Source organism: Pan paniscus, chromosome 4 (assembly GCF_029289425.2).
Source record: "Pan paniscus chromosome 4, NHGRI_mPanPan1-v2.0_pri, whole genome shotgun sequence".
In the NCBI taxonomy this organism is placed as follows: domain Eukaryota; kingdom Metazoa; phylum Chordata; class Mammalia; order Primates; family Hominidae; genus Pan; species Pan paniscus.
This window is the reverse complement of record NC_073253.2, coordinates 143740870-143767982: the sequence shown is the minus strand read 5'-3', so window position 1 is coordinate 143767982 and position 27113 is coordinate 143740870. Positions and strand designations below refer to the sequence as shown.

At 38.4% G+C, this 27113-nt stretch overlaps 1 protein-coding gene across 4 annotated transcripts in view; it reads left to right on the top strand.

The window, feature by feature from the left end:
- HTR4 (5-hydroxytryptamine receptor 4) overlaps window positions 1-27113 on the top strand; it is a 329389-nt gene that overhangs the window by 245103 nt on the left and 57173 nt on the right. For all 4 annotated transcript variants that reach the window (XM_055112774.2, XM_008954466.4, XM_003829051.4 and 1 more), the window contains 2 exons: window positions 3069-3222; window positions 16369-16937. In XM_055112774.2, the coding sequence (XP_054968749.2) occupies window positions 3069-3222; window positions 16369-16937 (723 nt within the window). The remainder of the gene's footprint in view (window positions 1-3068; window positions 3223-16368; window positions 16938-27113) is intronic.

Below are 27113 nucleotides of genomic sequence, written 5' to 3'. Positions count from 1 at the left end.
TTCTTTTATCCCTTTATTGCCTTTTTGGGATAATAGAAGAAAGGATGCCAAAACTTGAGCTATGATCTGAAAGTATATTGAATGAAACAAAAGATATTCTTACTTAAGTATACTATGAAAGATATATCTGGCATTCAAGCCAGTTTTACTGCTCTGTGTGAAGCGGTATACTTTTCTTGCAAGCAAGAGATTGTTATTAGCCAACTGTATTAGTTTGCTAAAGCTGTTATAACAGGTACCACAAACTGGGTGGCTTAGAACAATACACACTTATTGTCTCACTGCTCTAAAGGCTAGAAGTCTGAAATAAAGGTATCAATAGGGCAATTATCCCTCTGGAACTTGTAGGGGAAGGATTCTTTCTTGCCTCTTCCTGGCTTCTGCTGGTTGCTGGCAACTTTAAGTGTTCCTTGGCTTATGGACGCACCACTCCAATCTTCCATCTTCTCATGGCCACCTTCGTACTGTGCATATCAGTTTCTGTGTCAAAATTTTTCTTTTCATAAGGACATCAGTCACATTGGATTCAGGATCACCCCGAAGACCTCATTTTAATTTGATTGCCTCTTTTAAAATCCTATGTCTAAATAAGGTCACATTCCAAGGTTACTGAGAGTTGGGAATTCAACATATCTTTGGGAAGAGGAAGGACACAATTCAACCCATGACACCAGCTTAAGCAAAAAGAGAATTTATTGGAAATATATGAGGTGGTTTATTTAAAGAGAGAGCTAAGGAGTGAGGACTTGATGGGTAAGAGCATGCTGCAAAAGATCCAAGGAGCAGGAATGAATCCCCAGCCCTACCAGGGGGCTGCTGCTGAGATAAAAAGCCCTCTGCTGACTTGCCCACCTTGCATCCCTCTGCAGGACATTGAGTCCTAGGAGAAAGTCTGATCGGGTCACCCCTAGGCTAGAAAAGTCAAAGCCCCATCATTTGTTTTCCCAACAGCACTATAGCAACAGCAAAGAGATAACTCCCGAAGGATTTGAAGTGCTATTAACAAGAGAAAGGAAGAAGGATGCTAAATGGAAAGAAACTTGCCCCCTAACAGGAAATCAAGAAGGAAACAAAATTTGAAAAAAAAGAGTATATTTCATCCACTTCAAATTCATCATTAATTCTATGTTAATAATAAACCTCTGATGATTATGAATATCACCATTCAGAAAAAGTTGCTACTCAGATATAATTTGTCTTTCTTGTAAGCCAACAGTATGGAGGGAATCCAGCTAATCATGATTCTTTCAATGACTGAGTTATCTTTAGTTTGATTTTGCAGCCATGTCAGAATTATAATGGAGACAATGGTTTTTCGGAGCAAGACAGTCTCCCATTCTTTGATTTGTTGTTTCTTGCACTCTGGCCCAGATCAGGACACCCCACCGAGCTTGCCAGCTACAAGGAGCTTTTGGCACAATGTCGTCAGCTGCTCCTCAGTGCCTTGTAGGAAAGCGGGTATTTCTCCTCTCCCTGCTCCTGAGGCACCTGCTCCTCATGCTCCAACACGGGGCTCTCCTCATTCCACCCTCTCTCTCAACCCATCCTACTACCACCTCTTCAACGAATATAGCCATTGTTTTGTTAGTTAGGCTTTGAATTAAGAAAAGAAAAGAAGAGGTGGGAAAAATTAACAAAGTGAACTGCATAAAATGAGGGGTGTATGAGGGTGGTTCATCATTAAATGGTATAAAACCTTAAAGAATAGACAGCCTCCAGGCTCTTTTTGCATTTCTGTTTTGTACTCTCCCAAAGAGTAATGAATGATAGATCTACTGTAGCATTCTGCCTGTTGTGAAATTCCATGCCATGCCTGGGCATGGAAGAGGTGATTTCCAAGGCCAGAGTAACATGCAGGAACGGTCTAGAAGTTAGAGGCCAGACTGTTGAATGGGCAGATTGTACCTCTTTCTGGAGGCAGGAAGAAAGCTAGTATCATAGGCAGAACATGCAATCAAAAGATAGTGAGCACTGTGTCCCATGAGAGAGGTCAGACCCTAATAAATGGAATTGGGGTGGTCTCATCCAGTAGACAGGAAATGATGGAGCAGGAAATATTCAAAATTTTACATTCTTAGTATCCCAGAAACAGTTAAATGGTTTGTCCCAGAAGTGATGCATGTCAATTCTGTTCATGATTCATTGGTCAGGACTAGTCCCTTGGTCCTATCCAGCCATAAGTATGCCAAGAAGTGTACATGTTTGGAAGGAGGAAACTGAGTATCCTTAACAATAACTCACACTTAGTAATAACTCACACTTGTCAACATGCAAGCTCCAGGTTGTTCACCAACAGGCTCTGATTCAGGAGATCCTTGGGATCTGCATTTTAAAAAGGCTTCCTCAGGTGAGTTTGATTCAGCATGGCAGGGATGGGGGGATGGAGGGGAATCCTTGAACCACAATTCAAAAAAAAAAACACGGACTTAGAGCTCCACTTCCATGTAGGCAGGTGATCAAGGGTAAGGGGACAAATCTGAGACACAGTGGTTAGAGCCCAGACGTAGAGCTATGCCTGGGTCACCTCAAGTTGTAATCAAATAGATTACAGTTGCCTGGATACTGAGGCCCAGAGGGCTGGGCAGAGGCTCCTCAATGCACAGGCATCGGGATAGTGTTGGAACAGTGCCAGAAATAGAAAAGACCTTCTGGTGTGTGTGGCGCTCCTCCAGATATTGGGAGATGGAGAGGACTGCGGGGCCAACTGCAGGCAATGATTCTCAGATGTGATCCAAAGTATATATTAATATTTATATTAACAGAAAATCATAGGCCAGTATATCATATTGTATTATATAATCACTTTTCCTTTCCTCTGTTCTTTTCTCTCTCTTCCTTCTTTTTCCCTTCCTCTGCCACTTGCTCTCCTCTTTTTACCCTTTATTCTTTCTTATATTTCCTTATTTTTATTCTCTGCTTCCCCTCCGACTCTTCTCCTCAATGTTTGCTGTTCTCTATCCCTTGCTCCATCCCCTCTTCCTCCCCTTTTCTCTCTCATATATTCTCTTTTCTCTCCCTCCCATTCCTCCTTGCCCATGCCTGTGCTCTGCCCTCTATTCTCTCTCCAGGTATTACGCCATCTGCTGCCAGCCTTTGGTTTATAGGAACAAGATGACCCCTCTGCGCATCGCATTAATGCTGGGAGGCTGCTGGGTCATCCCCACGTTTATTTCTTTTCTCCCTATAATGCAAGGCTGGAATAACATTGGCATAATTGATTTGGTGAGTATCCACACAGACCTCACTGGTTTACTGTCTGATCAACTTTGCATGGGGTTCCTAAATGAATAAATAATATTAGATTGAGTATTCTAAGAATCTGATAGTGGTCTGGGTGATAATTTTTTTTTTAAAGCTAACACTTTTGAATGCTTACTGACAAAACTCCTCTCCTTAACCCAACTTTAGTTAGACTTTTCTGAATCCTTGTCCCATCTAGGTCTTGACTTTTGGACTTCTATGTCTGTTTTTGCATCACCCAATTTTAGCAAGAATCTTGCTAAGTTGGTATAGCCAGAATCCCCCACCCTTGATATTTGATTGGGTTCTTCACCCTCCACCATCTCCCAGGTGATGTATGATCACCTTGGCCTGTCTTCAGCAAGAGCCCGCTAGGTTTGTTTAGCCAGAATCCTCTCTTACTCCTGATGTTTTCTATTGGTAATTTTCCATCCACCAACCCCCACTCACCATGCTGTTTGGCTATAAATTTCCACTTTCCCTTGTTGCATTTCAATCTCTCTCTTCTACTACAAAACCCCATCACAGTAGTCCCTATAACCTATGTTGATAGTCCTGAATAAAGTCTGCTTTACTGCTTTAACAAATGTCATGAATAATTTTTTTCTTTAACATGCCTGTATGCCAGAGAGTATGCTAAATACTTTATATATAATTTTGAAAACCTCCTTGTGGGGAAAGTATAGTTATTTCCCCCATTTCTCAGATGAGAAAACCCAGGCTCACAAGCTTATGTAGGTTAAGGTTAAGTAACATGCCCAATGTCACACAGCTTGTAGATAAATGAACAAATATTCAAAGCTTAGACTTTGCTTAGACATGCCTGAGGCATGTCATTTGCCCCAAAAGGTCTTTATTCCATTTTATGTGGAGAGTCTATAAGGCTGATGTACTAGTCCATTTTTACACTGCTGATAAAGACAAACCCCAGACTGCGTAATTTATAAAGAAAAGGAGGCTTAATGGACTCACAGTTCCACATGCCTGGGGAGGCCTCACAATCATGGCGGGAGGCAAAAGGCGCATCTTACGTGGCTGCAGGCAAGAGAGAATGGGAGCCAAGCGAAGGGGGTTTCCCCTTTATAAAACCATCAGATCTCATGAGACGTATTCACTACCACGAGAAAAGTATGGGGGAAACCACCCCCATAATTCAGTTATCTCCCACCAGGTCCCTCCTACAACAAGTGAGAATTATGGGAGGAGCTACAGTTCAAGATGAGATTTGGGTGGGGACACAGCCAAACTGTATCAGCTGACATGGAGCTGAAGAAAATATGTCATGTGGGTAGAGGCTGCCAGGGAATGAAGACAGCTCCAGGCTAGAAGTTGAGAGAACTAAGCCCTGAGCCCAGCTCTGAACTGTCTCACTTCCTGAAGCACTGTGATGAGAAGATCCATTGGTTGTCAGTGGAGAATAAAGTCTACCAGGGATCTAGGAGGGCATGCAACATATGCCAGGCATTATTCCGATCCCTGTGTATTGGTTCTCCAGATAAACATAACTAATGGGTGTGTGTGTGTGTAGAGAGAGAGAAAGAGATACTGTAAGGAATTGGTTCATGTGATTATGGATGTTTACCAGTAACAAGATCTACAGTCAGCAAGCTAGACTTCCAGGAGAGCCAATAGTGTAGTTCCTGTCCAAATACAGGCACACTAGAGCCCAAGAGAGTCAATGTTTTAGTTTGAGTCCAAAGGCAGGAAAAACTGATATCACAGCTTGAAGGCAGTAAGGCAGCATGAGTTCCCTCCTATTCAAGCCTTCAGTGGATTGCATGAGGTTCACCTGCATTGGGAAAGGCAGTCTACTGATTCAAATGTTAATCTCATCCAAAAATTTCCTCGAAGACACACCCAGAATAATGCTTGACTAAATGTCTAGGTACCCCATGCCTGGTCAAGTTAACACATAAAATTAACCATCTCATTCTGTCTAGATACTAACCTTTAAGAGTCCTCCAGCTTTGGCATACTAAACTTACAATGAAGATCAAAATCTATGATCTGGATTCTTTAGCAGGGATATGTATTCCATAAGGAAGTTGTCAGGCACTTGCTGTAGAAGTGGTCCCCGGATACATCAAGATGTGGGAAGTGGAGTGGAGAGGAGAGATTAAGAGCAACAGGACCCTCAAGACAGGGAGCTGCCCTTTCCTCTTTTCACCGCATTCTTAGCCCTTAGTCCTGCCTTGTTCTTTTTCAAGGGAAGGAGTCTAAACCAAGGCCTGGGCCAGGATTTTCATGTGGTATGTCAGAACAAGTATTCCTTGGGATTCTGAAAGAAATGCCGGAGGCAGGAGAGTGAATTAGAAGTGTAACTGCATGGACATTTTTTGAATCCTATCCAATTTATTTTAAACTGTCGGTTTTACCATTCTTGGAGGAAATGAAATCCAAATTTTCAACAATTATTATTACTCCAAGAATAATAATGGCCAGTGAATGTTGAACACTTACTATGTATGTATGAAGCCCCCTGTTAATCATTATTCCTGGGAACCTCACTTAGGCTTCGCAACAACATTATGAAGTAGATCCTATCATTATCCTCATTTTATAGATCAGCGAACAGAGGATCAGGGAGATTATACACTAAAGTCATTGGTAGGAAGTAGTGGGGACTGTATCTGAGCCCGGGCTTTGGATTCCAGAGTCTGTGCTCTTAATTTATAAGCTAAACTTATTCCCTAATGGAGAAGATCTTTGGAAGTGTATGCTTCTGTGCATTGGAAACGTCTGATGAGGGATCAGCACTTCTACCTCCTGAGTAGAATTTCTAAAGAAAACAACCCAGAAAGTTTTTGTTCACTTAGAATGAGCCAAAGGGATTGCCTATTTAATTTTAATCATGGTTTAAAATGGACCCTAATTCACCTAAATGGGAAATGGAGCATCTGTTTACTGTTAACATGGCTAATATTCATATCTGTCCACTCATTTGCACACTGAACCTGCCTAGAGAGAAGCTAGCACAATCCACATGGTCATGTTGGTGGTGGCAATTAAATTCTATAAAGTCATTGCAAACACTGAATTGGTAAATACTGAATCTTTGCTTCCAGGGAAAATACAGGATTAGGTTCCTGTGAGTCTCTGGTCACATTTTCATCAGCCAATCAATGCATAACCTTGTTTGATGTGTGTTTGTGCTTAGAAACACCTATTTAATTTATATGTTGACTCGTTAGCATTGCAGTCATGGACAAGGCACTATAACTCATACCTGAATGAAGCTTATCTAAAACATGTATTTTCTCTGTAAAGCACATCACAGCCTTCTTGCAATTACAAACACCAGACAGCACTTCAGCAGTACACTTAGGGTCCATTTTAAACCATGAAATCACCATCAAAAAGCACAAAATGCAAAATATGTGCCGGCAAATAGCAAAAGGGACACTTGTTGAAGTGAAACAAGATGATAGAGCATTGCCTTGTTTGACTTCAGCTGGAAACACACCTATCAGGAAACAATGCTTCCACTGCTTTGTGCACATGCATGTCTACAAATGACCATAAAAACACTGTGAAAGCACCTCAGGTATTGATTTGGGGGATTTAGGAGGTTACAAATAAATTTTAGTAAGTAGATTAACTCACAAATATGGAATCTATGCATAATGATGACCAGCTATATACCCACACATATAAACCTACACATACGTGCAAGTACAGATGCCCAAGGCAGAAACCTACTCCAGGGACTTTCTTCCTTTGCTCAATGGACTCAGCTGTGCTTTTAAAGCTAAGCTTGCTAGAAATGTCCTAATCCATCCCCAAATTTTACAAATTGGTAACCACACCAACCCAATGCAGGGTTGTTAACATAACGGGAAAGAAACCACCTAAAAATTCAAAGTGTTCACATAATAATTTTCTCATTCATGTTCCCAAACCTAGACCCTGCTTTCTCTTTCTGTCATCACTACCATTTATTAAATATTTAAGACAATATACTAAATTCTTCACATGTTTCAATATCATCTAACCAACACAATATTACTATGTTTAATATTCATTTTATAAAGGGAATTATATGACTTCAAAGTCTAAGCTCATAACGGCTGCACTATTTATTTATTTATTCATTCAAGAAATAATTGAATGCCCACTATGTTCCATAGGCAATTGAGAAATTAATGGTAAAAAAAAATTTCAGTTCATATGGCATTTAAAATCTAGTGAGGAGAAAGTACGATATATTTCAGGTGTTACATTTTATTTTTAAAAAACACACAAAAACAAGTAAAAAGTGAGTGATTTACACATGACATTCACCTTCCTTAATAAAATATTGCTGGAGCAGAGTCCTGCAGGAAGAGGGAAAGTAAGTCATGTAAGCACTAAGAAAAAAGTGTTTTGGAACAAAATTGCAATAATCATAAAGGCCCTGGAGTGGGAGCATGCTTGGGTAGTTCAAGGAATGGCCTAGAAGATTACAGACAGCAGTGAGCAAGGAGGAAATTGGTAAGAAAAGTAGAGGTCAGAGAGGTAGCCTGGAGTCAGATTGTGGCTACTCAGAGTGATAGAAGAAGCTTTTGAGGGTTTGGGTGAAAGGAATGACATTATTTGCCCTATGTTTTAAAAGAATCATTCTGGCTACTCTATAGAGAATGACTGTGGAATGGCAGAAAATAGTGAAAACTTTTGGGAAGGAATTACAATTATCCTGGCAAGTGATGATGCTAACGCTAACTTGGACTAGGATGATAGCAGTTTGAGGTGGTGAGAAATTGTCAGATTTTACATATTCTTTTGCTCTATAATTAATTATTTATCGAGCCCCAACCATATTTGAGAATCTAATTCAGGTGCTTAGGGTACATTATTGAACAGTATAGACAATGACCCACATCCTTGTAAAGTTTATATTCTAACAAAGAGAGGCAGACAATAAGTGATGAGATGAAAATAAGTAGAGGAGATTAAAAATAAGCAGATATCTAGGATGTTAGGAGATGGTAAGTACTATGAAAAAGCAGGTGAACCGGATAGCAGATTGTAATATTAAATAGGGTGTTAAACTAGGCTTTATTGAGAAGGTGATGTTTCAGTTACAACTTTAAGGAGGTTGGGGAGTTGTACTTGTGGATATCTTGGAGAATATACCAGGCCAGAAAAATAGCAAGTGCAAAGTGCTGTGGTAGAATATTCCTAACATATCAAGGTTAGGGTGGCTGTTGCAGAGTAAATGAGGGAGGGAAATGTAGGAGAGGAAGTAAAAAAATATATATAGGAGAAAGATCGTGTAGGACTTTTCAGGTTATTTTAAGAACATTGACTTTTACTATGAGGAAAATGGGAAGCCATTGCAGAGTATTGAGCAAATGAGTAACATGACCTGAATTATATTGTTAAAGAATCTTTCTGGTTTTTCTGTTAAAAAGCAGACTGTAAGGGAGTCTATTGAAGTAATCTGACAGGTGAGAGACAATGGTACTCCAACCTCAGTGATAACAATCGAGATTGTAATTTAGAATCTGGATCTATTTTGAGGATTTAACCAACAGGATTTTTTTTTTTTGAAAAATTAGAAGAGGAATGTGAAAGGAAAACCTAAGTCAAACATGACCCAAAATTTTGGAAAGAGCAACTAGAAGATTAGAGTGAGTAACTATCAGTCCAGATGAGAATACTGTGTGTAAGTTTATAGGGTGTGGAGAGTCAAACACTTGGCTTTTTTACTTATTTGAGATACCTATTACATATGCAATTGGAGATGTCCAGTAAGGAGCTTGATATCAAATTCTGCAGTTCCTAGGAGGTCCCGATCAGAAAGAAAAAAAAAAAGTGGACCATTCTCAAAGATTAGATGCCATTTAAATCCATATGACTAGATGAAATCACCTGAGGAATGCAGGTAGATACAGAATAGAAGAGGTCTAAGGAACGAAGGGCAGTAAAGGACAGTTGGAAGGAATAGCCAGTGAGGAAGAAAACAAAGAGAAAATTGTCTTGGAAGCAAATATGCCTTAAAACATATTATAAGGAAGGAGAGAGAATTGGGTTCTAGATAAGGCGGGAACTGTCATAAGCATGACTATCAAAGCTAAATAAAACATACTGAATTAAATACAAAATATGAAGATTAGGTAAAATATTCTTTGAAAGATTGGAAAGTAACCGAGACAAATAAGACTTAGTAGCTACACTCTCAAAGAGAAAAAGAAGACCTCTACTATTTCCTTTGGGGCCTTTACTGAGTCATATAAGGTCTGTGTAAAAGTAATTGTGGTTTTTGCCATTGAAAGTAATGCATTAAACATAACCTAAACATGATTGAGGTGTTCTTTTCATATTCTATCTGCTTGCCAGAAGAAAATTAAATTATTTCTGGAATAGGCTACTACCATCCAGAGCAACTGTACTTTTTTATACACAATGTGTGTCCTTTAATTAAGTCACCAGACCTTGTAGGAAGCAAGACTAAATGGCCAAAAACCATGAACACAGAAAGACAAGAGAAACAGTCTCATAGGCAATCTAGATAACGGAGTAATTAGATAAGGAGCATCTACAAAAAAAAAAAAAAAAAAAGGGAATTTTTGGCCAGGTGCGGTGGCTCACGCCTGTAATCCTAGCACTTTGGGAGGCCAAGGCGGGCAGATCATGAGGTCAGGAGTTCAAGACCAGCCTGGCCAATATGGTAAAACCCCATCTCTACTAATAATACAAAAATTAGCCAGGCATGGTGGAATGCGCCTTTAATCCCAGCTACTGAGGAGACCGAGGCAGAAGAATCGCTTGAACCCATGAGGTGGAGGTTGCAGTGAGCCGAGATTGTGCCATTGCACTCCAGCCTGGGTGACACAGCAAGACCTAGTCTCAAAAAAAAAAAAAAAAAAGAGGGGGGAATTGAATGGAAATACTGCAACTAATAAATACACTGAAATAAATAAGCATAATGATAAATTTAATAGTAGATTTGACATATCTGAGAACACCTGTAGTAAACTGGAATTTAGGTAATATCATTTTTTCGTAATGATAACAATATCAATTCAAGAGGATGTTATACCATAACCTTGTAATAAAATATTGATTGAAGCACATAGAAATAAATGGATAAAATTTTATTACAGACCATTCTGATATATATGTATATATGTATCATATCAGAATATATGTGTGTCCATACATATATGGATATGTGTATATATATATGTTACATATATATATAATACAAAAAAGTTCTAACATCCATGTAATCAGTATTCTATTTGAAGAGAGAGAGAATGGGGCAGATGTAATATTTGTAGAAATAGTGCCTAAGAATTTTCCAAAAAGATAAAAGCCATCAGTCAGAGATTCAAGAAACTCTACAAAACCCCAGCAGGTTAAATAAAGAAGAAAACTATATCTAGAAAATTCATTTAAAAAATTGCTGAAAATCAAAGACAAGTTGATAAATCTCAAAAGTAATTAGAGAAAAATGACAAATTAAACTTAACAGGGAAAATAAGACTTACAGCTGACCATGCAATAAAATGAAAGAAGTGAGAAGACAATGGAATGACATGTTGAAAATCTACAACTTAGAATTCTATACCCAATGAAAATATGCTTTAAAAATTAAGATGATATTAAGACGTTTTCAGGCAAACAAAAACGAAGGGAATTTTTCCACATCAGGTTTTTGTATTGTGACTTTTATGGGAATTTTTCAGTCAAAAAGAAAATAATCCCAGATTGAAACACCATAATGCAGGACAGAGTGCAGAGCACTGGAAATGATAAATATGTGGATAGTGTAAGAGAACATTGACTATTAAAATAACAATAATATTAATGTCTTGTGGGTTTTCAAATATATGTAGGATTAAAATGCATGAAAACAATAGCATAAAAGGCAGGCGTGGGGCATGGGCTGTTTGGGATCTTTGCATTGCCAAGGAAATGGCAAATGTATGAAAAAGACTGTAATGAGTTGTAGCCCCTAAAATAAAGATAATAAAAGAATATATATCCAATAAGCTAATAGGGAGAGAGGTAATGTGTTAATATAAACAGGTATTATTCTGAAAATAAGCAATAAATATGGAAACAAGGAACCAAGAAACAGAAAAGATTAATAGATAACAGTAAGATTATAGACAAACGTAAATCAATTTGTAATTTTAGTAAATATTAAATTATTTAAAGAATAGATGCTAAAAGACAAAGTTGTCAGACTGCATCAAAACAAAATACAAATATATGTTGCTTGTAAGAGAGGACCATTAAATATAAAGTGGCAGAAAAATTGAAAATAAAAAAATAGAAATACATACACTATGCAAGTGATAATTCAAGGAAAGTTGGTGTTACTCTACTGTTATAAGTGATAGAATAAAATTTAAGGAAAATATTTCTTGAGGTAGAAATATTTCATAATGGTAAAAATATCAATTCAAGAGGATGATACATGATAACCTTATAATAGTCTAAAAAACAAGATACTGAATATGTACAGGAATAAAATAGCATGTTTGTGAGTATATCATATAGGTGTCTATTCTTCATATCTTCATGCATGTGTATATTCACACTGGATGCAGATTGATCCCAAGAAGGGTAAGTGACATTGGGTTAAGCAGCTCTCTTCAGTCAAGAGCTATTTCTAGAGAAGGTTGATGACTAAGACCTGTCAGCAGGCAGTGTTTATAGTTGGTGGAAATGTCCTTCAATCCTTAAGAAAAATACTAGTGTGTCACAGGGTCCAGTACAAATAAGACTTATTCCAGGAATTGTAATGCAATCAATGTAATTCATTGCATCAATAAAAAAAGGGGAGAAAACCCACATGTTCATTTTGTTACTGCCAAAAATGCTTTGACAAAATTCAATACCCATTCACGATTTTTTAAAAATCTCATCAAACCAAGAATATAATGTAGTTTCCTTAAACAAGTAGAGGGCGTTGACATAAAATTTATAGCAAATATCATACTTAGTAAATTATTGAAGGCTCATCCCCTAAAACTGGGAGTGAAACAAGGTGTCAACTACTCTCATTTTTATTCAAAATTAGATGGGAGGCCCTATCAAGCTCAATAAAGCAAGAGAAAGTGATGTTAGGATTGGAAAGAGAAAAAAATGTAACTGCCATTATTTGCAGATCATATGAGTATTTCCTGTAGAAAATTCAAAAGAATGTAAAGATGAATTTTAGTTGATATCTAACTTAGCAAAGTTGCTGAATACATAGCCAGCTTACAATAAAAATCCTCACCAAGTTCTACATATTAGCAACAATTAGGAGTAAGGATTTTAACATGGTACCATTTACAACAGAATAAAAGCATAAAATACTTAGAAACAAATCTAACAAAAGATGTGCAAGACACAAAGAAAATTATAAAATTAAAAAGTATTATTGAAATATACTTAAAAAGACAAAGGGAAGGAATTACCATGTTAATTAATTCAAAGACAACATTGTAAAGATGTTGGTTTCCCTTAATCATTTTACTCTCATTCCAATCAAAATCCTAGAAGATTTTTATAGAAATTGAGATATTAATTTAAATTTTATATGGAAATACTGAGATAAAAGATTATCCAAGAGTCTTCAAGAAAAGAAACCACAATTCAAAGACTTTTATAACTAGATGTCTAAGATGTATGAAGTTATAGAAGTTAAAGCAGTACATGCAGAGAGAGACAACTCAAGAGAACAAATAGGAAATCCAAACGTGGAGCCATATGCATATACAGTCCCCTGATTTATGACCAAGTTTACACTGCAGTGCAACTAGGGAAAGATAATCCTTTCAATACATGCTGCAGGGGTCAATTCAATATCCATATCTTGTACATCATACCATACAGAAAAACTAATTTCTGGTGGGTAGAAGCATTAAATGTAAAAACTGGTCAGGCACAGTGGCTCATGCCTGTAATCCCAGCACTTTGGGACGCTGAGATGGGCTGATAGCTTGAGCCTAGAGTTCGAGACCAGTCTGAGCCACACAATGAAACCCTGTCTTTACAAAAAATATTTAAAAATTAACTAGGGGTGGTGGCTCACACCTGTAGTCCCAGCTACTAGGGAGGTTGAGGTGGGAGAATTGCTAGAGCCTGGGAGTCAGAGGTTGTAGTGAGCACAACTGCACTCCAGCCTGGGTGACAGAGCATGACCCTGTAAAAAAAAAAAAAAAAAAAAAAAGACATAAAAATTAACACAATAAAGACATGCTAACTGATCATGTAAAAGAATGTCTTTACATCTCTTGACAATATCTTTGAGACCGAGTCTCACTCTCACCCAGGCTGGAGTGCAGTGGCGTCATCTCAGCTCACTGCAACTTCTGCCCCCCGGGTTCAAGCGATTCTAGTGCCTCAGCCACCCTAGGAGCTAGAATTCAGGTGCCTGCCACCACGTCTGGCTAATTTTTGTATTTTTTTATAGAGACAGTGTTTTGCCGTGTTGGCCAGGCTGGTCTTAAACTCCTGGCCTCAAGTGATTTGCCTACCTCGGCCTCGCAAGGTGCTGGGATTACAGATGTAAGTCACCACGCCCGGCCAGTATCTTTATACTTAGGAGTAAACAAAGATTTCATAAACAAGATACAAGTACTAACCAAAAGTATAGGTTCTTTCAGAACTTCTTTCTATCACAAGATACTAGAGTGAAAAGCCATGCCACAGAGTGATATATGTGCAACACATAAATCTGACAAAAGACATCTAGAATATAAAAGAACTATTATATTAAAAATCAATAAGAAAGAGAGTTACAACTTAATTTTTAAAATGGGAAAATACCTGAATAATCAATTCAAAAGACAGGATATCGAAAGGGCAAAACAGTGATTAACATTATTAGTTCTCAGGAGATGCACAGTAAAACTGCAATAAGAAACTGAAGGGTTGTAATAAACTTAGATTTGATTCAAGTTTATTGGATTTAATTCAAAATTACAATGAAATAGCCAGGACATAGTAAACAGGGAACAAAGATGCAGAAACCAGGGCACACTGAGAGTTTGAGGTGACTTACTCGGATTGAAACTGAAGATACAGCTGCAAGAATTGGGACCGACAAGATCTAGGCAATATTTTACCATTCTGAAGGCAATGCTCTCGTCCCATTGAAGGAACCAGAGTGCTAATCAGGAAACAGATGCAGAAACTCAGTCTCACATGCTTTCCAAAAGGAGTGATGTCATTGTACTATGATTATGTGGATATGGATGCCCAGGACACTTTTCAGTAACAAAACATAAGACAAATCCTAATCTAAACCAATGGAAAGAGTCAAAAACACATGGAGTATTTTACTTATGTAATCAAATAAACTTTACCAACATCATCAACAAATCCACAATGAGATACCACTACATACTGACAATAAATTCCAAATGTTGGCAAGCATGTGGAGTAACTGGAACTCTCCTGCTCTCGTGGTGGAAATATAAATTGATACAGTCCCTTTGGCAACTGTTTGGCTGTATATACCCAAGCTATGATACAGCAATTTCAGTCCTGGGTATATACCTAAGAGAGATGAAAATACACACACACACACACACACACACACACACACACACACACACAAACTTCTACAAGAATATTCATAACAGTTTTATGCAAAATAGCGCAAACCCAAAAATGACTCAAATGTCTGTCAATATTGGAATATGTAATATTGTAGTTTATTCCTATAATGCAATATTATACTACAATGAAAAAGAATAAACTACCTGTACATGCAATAATGTAAGTGATACAATATTAAATTAAAGAAGATACAGATTGTGTGTTTTATTATTATATTGATACTTAGTTGGAAAACAAATAAAATTGCATTATGATGATGTAGATGAGTGGCTATGTTTGGGCATATTAATGACTAGGAGAAGGCATTTGGGAGGCTGCTGGGTTGTTGATAATATTCTATAGTTTGATTTAAATAATAATTACACAGGCATATTTACTATGTAATAATTGATTCATCTGTATATACACTTTATGTACTTTATATGTATTTTGGTTCAATCAAATATTTGAAAAAAGAAGGATGGAGGGTTCAGCTATGTCAAAGGTGTAGATGGCTCATTTAAAAGGAGGAATGGCAACACAGAGGTCATTGATAGCCTTGACCAGAGCATTTTCAATGGAGTGATTAGGGTGAACACCTAAATGGAGTGGGTTCAGGAGAGACTGGGAGGAGAGTAAGTTGAAGCATTGAGTGTTGTCTAGGTTCTAACTCTGGTTGGGTTCCAAAGTCCCTCATGACCTTGCCCTACCCAATCTTTATATTCTTTTCTTCCATTAAAATATCTACCCTTTCTTTCCCCCAAGCCCTAAGGCACCTCTTGGCTGTTACACTAAAACACAAGCTGTTACACTATAACACAGGCTGTTACTCTGTGTTATCTAAATGAGACAAACCTTCATCAGGGAACTCAATAAGTAGAGAAATGACTCTAGAAAAGTGCCCCATGGCATCCCCCAAAGAGCTAAGTTTAGCATGGTATAGAGCAATGGTTCTCAAATATTAATGAGCTTTAGAATTATTGGAAAAAACTTGCTTAAAATGCATATATCTGAGCTTCATTGCCCAGAGATTTAGAATTAGTAGATCTTTCAAGGATGAGAGTGGAGGGGTGGCAGCAGGGAGTGGGCAGGAATCTGCACTTATAATATGTACTGCAGGTGACTCTAATGTTACTGATCTGCAGACATTCTGTTAAGAGACTGATCTGTTATGTGCAAGCAGACAGGGAAGGGAGAACAGAGGCAGAATTTCACTTCTGGTTGGGTAAATGTAATAAATGATTCTGTCTCTATTTTATTTCTCTTCTGTCCTGGAGCCTTCAGTTCCTCTTGTACAGATAAGTTCTCTGGGCCCTGGGATATGATCATGTTCCTTTTCTGTCATCAAGGTTCTTTGTATTGTAGGCTTATAAGAAAACCAAAGCTTTGCTGATAAACTTCCTTTTCTTTCCTTTCCCCTTTACTCTTTTATTCTCCCATTTTCTTTCCCTGTTCTCTTCCCCTTCTTTTTATCTTCCAATCCTCCACTTTCTTCCTTTTCCCTTTTTCTTTTCTTACACTCTTCCCCAATTTTCCCACTTCTTTTTCACTTTTTCTTTCCTTTTTACCTCCTTTCCTCATTTCCTCTCTCCCTCCAACTCTCAGATAGAAAAGAGGAAGTTCAACCAGAACTCTAACTCTACGTACTGTGTCTTCATGGTCAACAAGCCCTACGCCATCACCTGCTCTGTGGTGGCCTTCTACATCCCATTTCTCCTCATGGTGCTGGCCTATTACCGCATCTATGTCACAGCTAAGGAGCATGCCCATCAGATCCAGATGTTACAACGGGCAGGAGCCTCCTCCGAGAGCAGGCCTCAGTCGGCAGACCAGCATAGCACTCACCGCATGAGGACAGAGACCAAAGCAGCCAAGACCCTGTGCATCATCATGGGTTGCTTCTGCCTCTGCTGGGCACCATTCTTTGTCACCAATATTGTGGATCCTTTCATAGACTACACTGTCCCTGGGCAGGTGTGGACTGCTTTCCTCTGGCTCGGCTATATCAATTCCGGGTTGAACCCTTTTCTCTACGCCTTCTTGAATAAGTCTTTTAGACGTGCCTTCCTCATCATCCTCTGCTGTGATGATGAGCGCTACCGAAGACCTTCCATTCTGGGCCAGACTGTCCCTTGTTCAACCACAACCATTAATGGATCCACACATGTACTAAGGTGAGTATACTAAGGGAGTTCATTGATTTGGTTGATTTGTATTACTCAGAAGGGGTAATGCTCCAGTTTTCTGTTTCCAAAGGGGTTATCCCTGAAACCTGCATAGAGTTTGCAAAGATTATAAAAGATTCTACTATCTGGTCATGGAATACAGCAATGGTTAAGAACTCAGGCTCTGGAGGGAGACTGACTTGAATTCTAATCAAGTCCCCATAGTTCTGTGACCTTGGGCAGGTCGTTTAAACATTATTAACCTCAATTTCATTTTTTAAAAACTTAAGATAATAATCACTATATCTACATCACAGAATTTTTATAAGAATCAAATTAGCTAGTGTATGTGGAGTGCACGGTACAGAGCCTGACACTTAACAAGTATTTAGTAAATGTTATCTATTATTATTTAAAGGTGGTACTTTAGAGTAGTGGTTAAAAGCATGGATTTTAAAGTAAAATAGGTTTTGTCTTGATTCTCAGTGCTCCTGCTAGCCATCTGCATACTCCCTCTTGGTTTTACTTTCCTCACCTTTAAAATAGATGAGAATGTTAATTCTCATCTCATGTGTGTTTTCTGATGAGTAGAGATAATATATTCATATAGGGCATGACATACAGTAAGCACTCACAATGGTACTAAAAGTTTTATTTAATATTAGGACCAATAGTAATAACGTAGTGCCTGAGAACCTAATATGGCCATAAATAACATGATAAACTAAAATAAATACCATAATAAATATACAACAGTAATACCATGTGATATAATGGATGTATGGGCAATCTAGAATTGGGGTAGAAAGGAAAGGAAGCTGATTTGGCTTAAGAAGCTCAGGGAAGGATTCACAGAACGCAGAACAGTATTTCCTAAGAATTTGAGACATGGAGGAGAAGGCAGGGAAGCCATTTCAGGCAGATAGAACAGTACAAGGAAGGAAATGAAATATAAGAGAATACCGACAGGTCCAGCGATTTTTTTTCCCCAAGGTCACATAAGTGGATGGAGGTGGAAGTGACTTTGGAGTTGAATGTTCAGTGTCTAGTTATGGTACCTCTTTCCGAACCCTGAGACTTTTCTGGTCACCCTGGGCTAGAATTGTTCTCAGCTATGCAAAGCTATGTGTGATAAGTACATTCATCCTGTAGCAAAACAGGATTGCCAATGACATTTTTTTCTTTGCCCTGAGATGCGCAGGAATTTCTAAGGAGTAGTTCCTTCTTTGAAACAAGCATTTAATTTTTCTAATGATGATTAGTATTCAGCTGTTCTGGCGGCTGAAAATTGGGGGATATTTTCATTTGCATGTGTAAGAAAAGAAGAAAAGAAAAATAAGAATTGCTATAAAATATAAACCCTGTGCTCAGAGGCTGCTCCGAGCATGAATTCCATTTTTTGCTACAAGTGTAGGCAGATTTGTAGCTAAAGCCTAGCATGGTGTTGTGGTTTCAGCTGGTGGAAAGACCCCAAAGGATACTCCTAGAAACCGACATTCTCTCTTAATTATTATGCCTTCAGGAGTGTCATAGAAAGAATTCAACCATAAAGTGTGTGTACAAGAACTTCTGTGTGGGTTCCAAATAGTTTTTAGCTATTTAATCTAGCAGTTGCCTAAGTACAGGCTGTTGACAACTTACAAACAGCGTATGCTCTGGTAATACATTTGCTAAGTCAGTTGTTTAGCAGTTGATGGTTTTTTCATAGAGAGTTTGGGAGTTTCTAGGGCAGCCCAAGAAAGCCTATTTTACTAAATAAGATGTATTGTTAAAATCCTGCTGCGTCTGGTAATCTGCAGGATCATTGTAAAGCAAAGAGACAATTTAGAGATGGCATATGGATGTACACTCCATATTTTCTTCCATAAATTTCTTTTTTTTTTTGAAGAACCTTATACGGTATGAGTACAATTACCATTTTATTTTATTTATTTTTTTATTATACTTTAAGTTCTAGGGTACATGTCCACAACGTGCAGGTTTGTTACATATATATACATGTGCCATGTTGGTGTGCTGCACCCATTAACTCGTCATTTACATTAGGTATATCTCCTAATGTTATCCCTCCCCCCTTCCCCCACCCCACGACAGGCCCCAGAGTGTGATGTTCCCCTTCCTGTGCCCAAGTGTTCTCATTGTTCAATTCCCACCTATGAGTGAGAATATGCGGTGTTTGTTTTTTTCTCCTTGCGATAGTTTGCTGAGAATGATGGTTTCCAGCTTCATCCATGTCCCTACAAATGACATGAACTCATCCTTTTTTATGGCCGCATAGTATTCCATGGTGTACATGTGCCACATTTTCTTAATCCTGTCTATCATTGATGGACATTTGGGTTGGTTCCAAGTGTTTGCTATTGTGAATAGTGCCGCAATAAACATACGTGCGCATGTGTCTTTATAGCAGCATGATTTATAATCCTTTGGGTATATACCCAGTAATGGGATGGCTGGGTCAAATGGTATTTCTAGTTCTAGATCCTTGAGGAATCGCCACACTGTCTTCCAAATAGTTGAACTAGTTTACAGTCCCACCAACAGTGTAAAAGTGTTCCTATTTCTCCACATCCTCTCCAGCACCTGTTGTTTCCTGACTTTTTAATGATCGCCATTCTAACTGGTGTGAGATGGTATCTCATTGTGGTTTTGATTTGCATTTCTCTGACGGCCAGTGATGATGAGCATTTTTTCATGTGTCTGTTTGCTGCATAAATGCCTTCTTTTGAGAAGTGTCTGTTCATATCCTTCACCCACTTGTTGATGGGGTTGTTTTTTTTTTTCTTGTAAATTTGTTTGAGTTCTTTGTAGATTCTGGATATTAACCCTTTGTCAGATGAGTAGATTGCAAAAATTTTCTCCCATTCTGTAGGTTGCCTGTTCACTCTGATGGTAGTTTCTTTTGCCATGCAGAAGCTCTTTAGTTTAATTAGATCCCATTTGTCAATTTTAGCTTCTGTTGCCGTTGTTTTTGGTGTTTTAGACATGTAGTCCTTGCCCATTCCTGTGTCCTGAATGGTATTGCCTAGGTTTTCTTCTAGGGTTTTTATGGTTTTAGGTCTGACATTTAAGTCTTTAATCCATCTTGAATTAATTTTTTATAAGGTGTAAGAAAGGGATCCAGTTTCAGCTTTCTACCTATGGCTAGCCAGTTTTCCCAGTACCATTTATTATATAGGGAATCCTTTCCCCATTTCTTGTTTTTGTCAGGTTTGTCAAAGATCAGATGGTTGTAGATGTGTGGTATTATTTCTGAGGGCTCTGTTGTATTCCATTAGTCTATATCTCTGTTTTAGTCCCAGTACCATGCTGTTTTGCTGACTGTAGCCTTGTAGTATAGTTTGAAGTCAGGTAGCATGATGCCTCCAGCTTTGTTCTTTTGGCTTAGGGTTGACTTGGCAATGCGGGCTCTTTTTTGGTTCCATATGAATTTTAAAGTAGTTTTTTCCAATTCTGTGAAGAAAGTCATTGGTAGCTTGATGAGGATGGCATTGAATTTATAAATTACCTTGGGCAGTATGGCCATTTTCACGATATTGATTCTTCCTATCCATGAGCATGGAATGTCCTTCCATTTGTTTGTGTCCTCTTTTATTTCATTGAGCAGTGGTTTGTAGTTCTCCTTGAAGAGGTCCTTCACATCCCTTGTAAGTTGGATTCCTAGGTATTTTATTCTCTTTGAAGCAATTGTGAATGGGAGTTCACTCATGATTTGGCCCTCTGTTTGTCTGTTATTGGTGTATAAGGATGCTTGTGATTTTTGCGCATTGATTTTGTATCCTGAGACTTTGCTGAAGTTGCTGATCAGCTTAAGGAGATTTTGGGCTGAGACGATGGGGTTTTCTAATATACAGTCATGTCATCTGCAAACAGGGACAATTTGACTTCCTCTTTTCCTAATTGAATACCCTTTATTTCTTTCTCCTGCCTGATTGCCCTGGCCAGAACTTCCAACACTATGTTGAATAGGAGTGGTGAGAGAGGGCATTCCTGTCTTGTGCCAGTTTTCAAAGGGAATGCTTCCAGTTTTTGCCCATTCAGTGTGATATTGGCTGTGGGTTTGTCATAAATAGCTCTTATTATTTTGATATATGTCCCATCAATACCTAATTTATTGAGAGTTTTTAGCATGAAGGGCTGTTGAATTTTGTCAAAGGCCTTTTCTGCATCGGTTGAGATAATCATGTGGTTTTTGTCTTTGGTTCTGTTTATATGCTGGATTACGTTTATTGATTTGCATATGTTGAACCAGCCTTGCATCCCAGGGATGAAGCCCACTTGATTATGGTGGATAAGCTTTTTGATGTGCTGCTGGATTTGGTTTGCCAGTATTTTATTGAGGATTTTTGCATCAATGTTCATCAGGGATATTGGAATGGTACCAGCTCCTCCTTGTACCTCTGGTAGAATTCGACTGTGAATCCATCTGATCCTGGATTTTTTTTGGTTGGTAGGCTATTAATTACTGCCTCAATTTCAGAGCCTGTTATTGGTCTATCCAGGGATTCAACTTCTTCCTGGTTTAGTCTTGGGAGTGTGTATGTGTCCGGGAATTTATCCATTTCTTCTAGGTTTTCTATTTTATTTGCATAGAGGTGTTTATAGTATTCTCTAATGGTAGTTTGTATTTCTGTGGGATCCGTGGTGATATCCCCTTAATCATTTTTTATTGCGTCTATTTGAGTCTTCTCTCTTTTCTTCTTCATTAGTCTTGCTAGCCATCTATCAATTTTGTTGATCTTTTCAAAAAACCAGCTCCTGGATTCATTGATTTTTGAAGGGTTTTTTGTGTCTCTATTTCCTTCAGTTCTGCTCTGATTTTAGTTATTTCTTGCCTTCTGCTAGCTTTTGAATGTGTTTGCTCTTGCTGCTCTAGTTCTTTTAATTGTGATGTTAGGGTGTCAATTTTAGATCTTTCCTGCTGCTTTCTCTTGTGGGCATTTAGTGCTATAAATTTCCCTCTACACACTGCTTTAAATGTGTCCCAGACATTCTGGTATGTTGTGTCTTTGTTCTCACTGGTTTCAAAGAATATCTTTATTTCTGCCTTCATTTTGTTATGTACCCAGTAGTCATTCAGGAGCAGGTTGTTCTGTTTCCATGCAGTTGAGCGGTTTTGAGTGGGTTTCTTAATCCTGAGTTCTAGTTTGATTGCACTGTGGTCTGAGAGACAGTTTGTTATAATTTCTTTCTTTTACATTTGCTGAAGAGTGTTTTACTTCCAACTATGTGGACAATTTTGGAATAAGTGCGATGTGGTGCTGAGACGAATGTATATTCTGTTGATTTGGGGTGGAGAGTTCTGTAGACGTCTATTAGGTCTGCTTGATGCAGAGCTCAGTTTAATTCTTGGATATCCTTGTTAACTTTCTGTCTCATTGATCTGTCTAATGTTGACAGTGGGGTGTTAAAGTCTCCCATTATTATTGTGTGGGAATCTAAGTCTCTTTGTAGGTCTCTAAGGACTTGCTTTTTGAATCTGGGTCCTCCTGTATTGGGTGCATATCTATTTAGGATAGTTAGCCCTCCTTGTTGAATTGACCCCTTTACCACTATGTAATGGCCTTCTTTGTCTCTTTTGATCTTTGTTGGTTTAAAGTCTGTTTTATCGAAGACTAGGATTGCAAGCCCTGCCTTTTTTTTGTTTACCATTTGCTTGGTAGATCTTCCTCCATCCCTTTATTTTGAGCCTATGTGTGTCTCTGCATGTGAGATGGGTCTCCTGAATACAGCACACTGATGGGTCTTGACTCTTTATCCAATTTGCTAGTCTGTGTCTTTTAATTGGCGCATTTAGCCCATTTACATTTAAGGTTAGTATTGTTATGTGTGAATTTGATCCTGTCATTATGATGTTAGCTGGTTATTTTGCTCGTTAGTTGATGCAGTTTCTTCCTAGCCTTGATAGTCTTTACAATTTGGCATGTTTTTGCAGTGGCTGGTACTGGTTGTTCCTTTCCATGTTTAGTGCTTCCTTAAGGAGCTCTTTTAGGGCTGGCCTGGTGGTGACAAAATCTCTCAGAATTTGCTTGTCTGTAAAGTATTTTATTTCTCCTTCACTTATGAAGCTTAGTTTGGCTGGATATGAAATTCTGGGTTGAAAATTCTTTTCTCTAAGAATGTTGAATATTGGCCCCCACCCTCTTCTGGCTTGTAGAGTTTCTGCGGAGAGATCCATTGTTAGTCTGATGGGCTTCCCTTTGTGGGTAACCTGACCTTTCTCTCTGGCTGCCCTTAACATTTTTTCCTTCATTTCAACTTTGGTGAATCTGACAATTATGTGTCTTGGAGTTGCTCTTCTCGAGGAGTATCTTTGTGGCGTTCTCTGTATTTCCTGAATTCAAATGTTGGCCTGCCTTGCTAGGTTGGGGAAGTTCTCCTGGATAATATCCTGCAGAGTGTTTTCCAACTTGGTTCCATTCTCCCTGTCACTTTCAGGTACACCAATCAGATGTAGATTTGGTCTTTTCACATAGTCCCATGTTCCTTGGAGGCTTTGTTTGTTTGTTTTTACTCTTTGTCTCTAAACTTCTCTTCTCACTTCATTTCATTCATTTGATCTTCAATCACTGATACCCTTTCTTACAGTTGATCGAATCGGCTACTGAGGCTAGTGCATTTGTCACGTAGTTCTCGTGCCTTGGTTTTCAGCTCCATTAGGTCATTTAAGGACTACTCCACACTGGTTATTCTAGTTAGCCATTGATCTAATCTTTCTGCAAGGTTTTTAGCTTCTTTGAGATGGGTTTACACTTCTCCTTTAGCTCAGAGAAGTTTGATCGTCTGAGGCCTTCTCTCAACTCGTCAAAGTCATTCTCCATCCAGCTTTGTTCCATTTCTGGTGAGGAGCTGCACTCCTTTGTAGGGGGAGAGGTGCTCTGATTTTTAGAACTTTCAGCTTTTCTGCTCTGTTTTTTCCCCATCTTTGTGGTTTTATCTACCTTTGGTCTTTGATCATGGTGACGTACCGATGGGGTTTTGGTGTGGACGTCCTTTCTGCTTTTCAGTATTCCTTCTAACAGTCAGGACCTTCAGATGCTGGTCTGTTGGAGTTTGCTGGAGTTAACACTCCAGACCCTGTTAGCCTGGGTATCAGCAGCAGAGGCTGCAGAATAGCGAGTATTGCTGAACAGCAAATGTTGCTGCCTGATCGTTCCTCTGGAAGCTTCATCTCTGAGAGGTACCTGGCTGTGTGAGGTATCAGTCTGCCCCCACTTGGAGGTGCCTCCCAGTCAGGCTACTTGGGGGTCAGGGACCCACTTGAGGAGGCAGTCTGTCCGTTCTCAGATCTCAAACTCTGTGCTAGGAGAACCACTACTCTCTTCAAAGTTGTCAGACAGGGCCATTTAGGTCTGCAGAGTTTTCTGCTGCCTTTTGTTCAGTCTTTTTTTTTTTTTTCTTTTTGAGACGGAGTTTCGCTCTGTCGCCCAGGCTGGAGTGCAGTGGTGTGATCTGGGCTCACTGCAAGCTCCGCCTCCCAGGTTCACGCCATTCTCTTTCCTCATCCTCCCCAGTAGCTGGGACTGCAGGCACCCGCCACTATGCCTGGCTAATTTTTTTGCATTTTTAGTAGAGACAGGGTTTCACCGTGTTAGCCAGGATGGTCTCGATCTCCTGACCGTGTGATCCACCCACCTCAGCCTCCCAAAGTGCTGGGATTACAGTCTTCCATAAGTTTCTTCATGAGTTCATGAAAAGTGCAGGAAGTTGGTCTGTGATGTTTTACTGTGGGAGTGGAGAATCTTATAAGAGTAAGGGTAGCCTATACAGAATAGTTGAAACCTGCATCTGCTAGAGGTTAAATCTTACAAAGGACAGGAATTCTGCCTATTTTATTCACTGCTGTATACCAAATACTCTACATATTGTCTGATATGTAATAGGAACTTAAACTCTTCATGAATTAAAAAATTCTAAAATTAATTCTTCTGATCAATTGTTTTAACTTAACACAACTAAGACAATTTTTGCATTTTTCTTAAAAATCCCACAAGTAGATCATTCGCAAATTCAGATGAATTGAAGAAATATAAAACCAAAACAATGAAAATCAGTATCAGCTTTTATCCTGCTAATCCTACCCCTGTTCCCAGAGGCAATAGTTAACATTAGTCTGCTGATCATTTCAATGTATTTACAGACATTCATAAAAACCATAGAAATATAACTTTTTCTCACTCTGTGTAAACGGGATCATTTTATATGTAATTTTCTACATCTTGTTTTTTTATCCTTTAACAATACATTTTGAAGATCTTTTCACTGGGGAAAATATAGCTCTAACTCACTTGTTTCAGCTGTTCCATAATCTTCTGTACTAAAAATACATATTAAAATTTATTTAATTATTTGCTATTAGTGGGCATGTAAGTATTTCCAATTATTTGTCATTGCAAACTGTACTGTTTTTAATGCCCTTGAACACATTTCTTGGTGCATGTGCTAGTATTTCCTTCAGATAGCTACCAAAACGAAATTGCTGTATTGACAGGTATGCTCATTTTAAATGTTTATGTTTACTACAATATTGGCATCCTAACACACTGTAACAATTTGCATTCTCATCTGTGAGTGTGAGTTCTCCTCACCAACATTGAATATTATCAATCTTTCATATTTTCTTAATTAAAAAATATTAGGTTAGTGTAAAAGTAATTGCTGTATCATTTAATTTGCGTTACTTAGCGGTTTGTCAGATTGAACCTCTTTTAAATTAGTTATATACTATTTATATTTATTCTTATATAAAGTGCATATTTATGTGTTTGGCCCTTTTTGTGACAACTTTGTTGTATTTTTCTTATTAATTTCTGGGTGTTCTTTGTTATATTCTGTATATTCATCCTGTGTCATAGAATTGGCAAATACACCTTCCCATCTCCTGCTTGCTTTTTAACTTTGGTTAACTTTTGACTTATAGAAGTTTCAAATTTTGAAAAGGTATTCTTACTTGACCTCTTAGAGTTGGCCTAGCTTCCTTCTTAAAATACTTCCTACCTTTATTTTCCTTAACACCATACTTTCCTGGTTTTCTTGCTAACTCACCAGCAACTTTTTCCCAGTCTCTTTTAGAGGCTCTTCCCCTCTCTCTGGCCTCAAACTGTTGGAGTTCTTCAGGACTTGGCTCTTGATACTCTTCTCAGACTATGCTCTTACTTTATACATTCACTATCTATAACTTTAAATACAGTCTTCATGCTGTCAGGTCACTCTTTGATCAATATCTCCAGGACATAACACTCCTCTGAGATCCAGAGAGAAGATCCAATTTGCTTCCTTGACAACCCCATATAGGTGTCTCTTGGAAATCTTAAATGAAATGTGATGCAACCAAAACAGAATTCTTAGCTCTATACTCTTACCCCCTGTATTGACCCATTTTGTGTTGCTATAAATGAATACTTGAGGCTGGGTAATTTACAAGGAAAAGAGGTTTATTTGTCTAATGGCTCTACAGGCTGTATGAGCATGGCATCAGCATTGGCTCAGCTTCTGGTGAGGCCTCAGGAAGCTTTTACTCATGGCAGAAGATGAAGGGGGGTTCATACATGTCTCAAGGCAAGAACGGGAGCAAGAGAGAGAAAGAGAGGAGGGAGATGCTAGACTCTTTTTAACAACCAGATCTCACAATAACTAGTAGAGTGACAATTCGCTTGTTACTGCAAGGAGGGCACCAAGCCATTCATGTGGCCTCCACCCCCATAACCCAGACACCTCACACTAGGCCCAACCTCCAGCTCTGGGGATTACATTTCAACATGGGATTTGAAGGGAATTAACATCCAAACTATCTCACCCTCCAACCACAAGTTTTCTGAGTCATCCCTATCTCCATAAATGGAATAGTCTTGTATCATGTTACTAAATCAAGACACTTTTTCTGTGGCTCTGAGGGAGAACTAACATATTAGAGGGCAGGCTTAAGGATTTAAAAAGAAACCAATCAGCTGGTATTGAAGACATGGAGCTAAATAAAAATAACTGTAAAATTCAACCATGGGGGCAAAATATAAATCATAAAAATGTAAGATAAATAAATTTCTAGCTGCATGTATAAAATTTACAATTTTATAGGCATGCCTTCATTTTCGTCACCCAAGGCAAACATTTAAAAAGTACTGGACAGGTCACTAGAGACCTCCTTCCATTTTATTAATAATAATGATTATGATTATGAAACCTAAC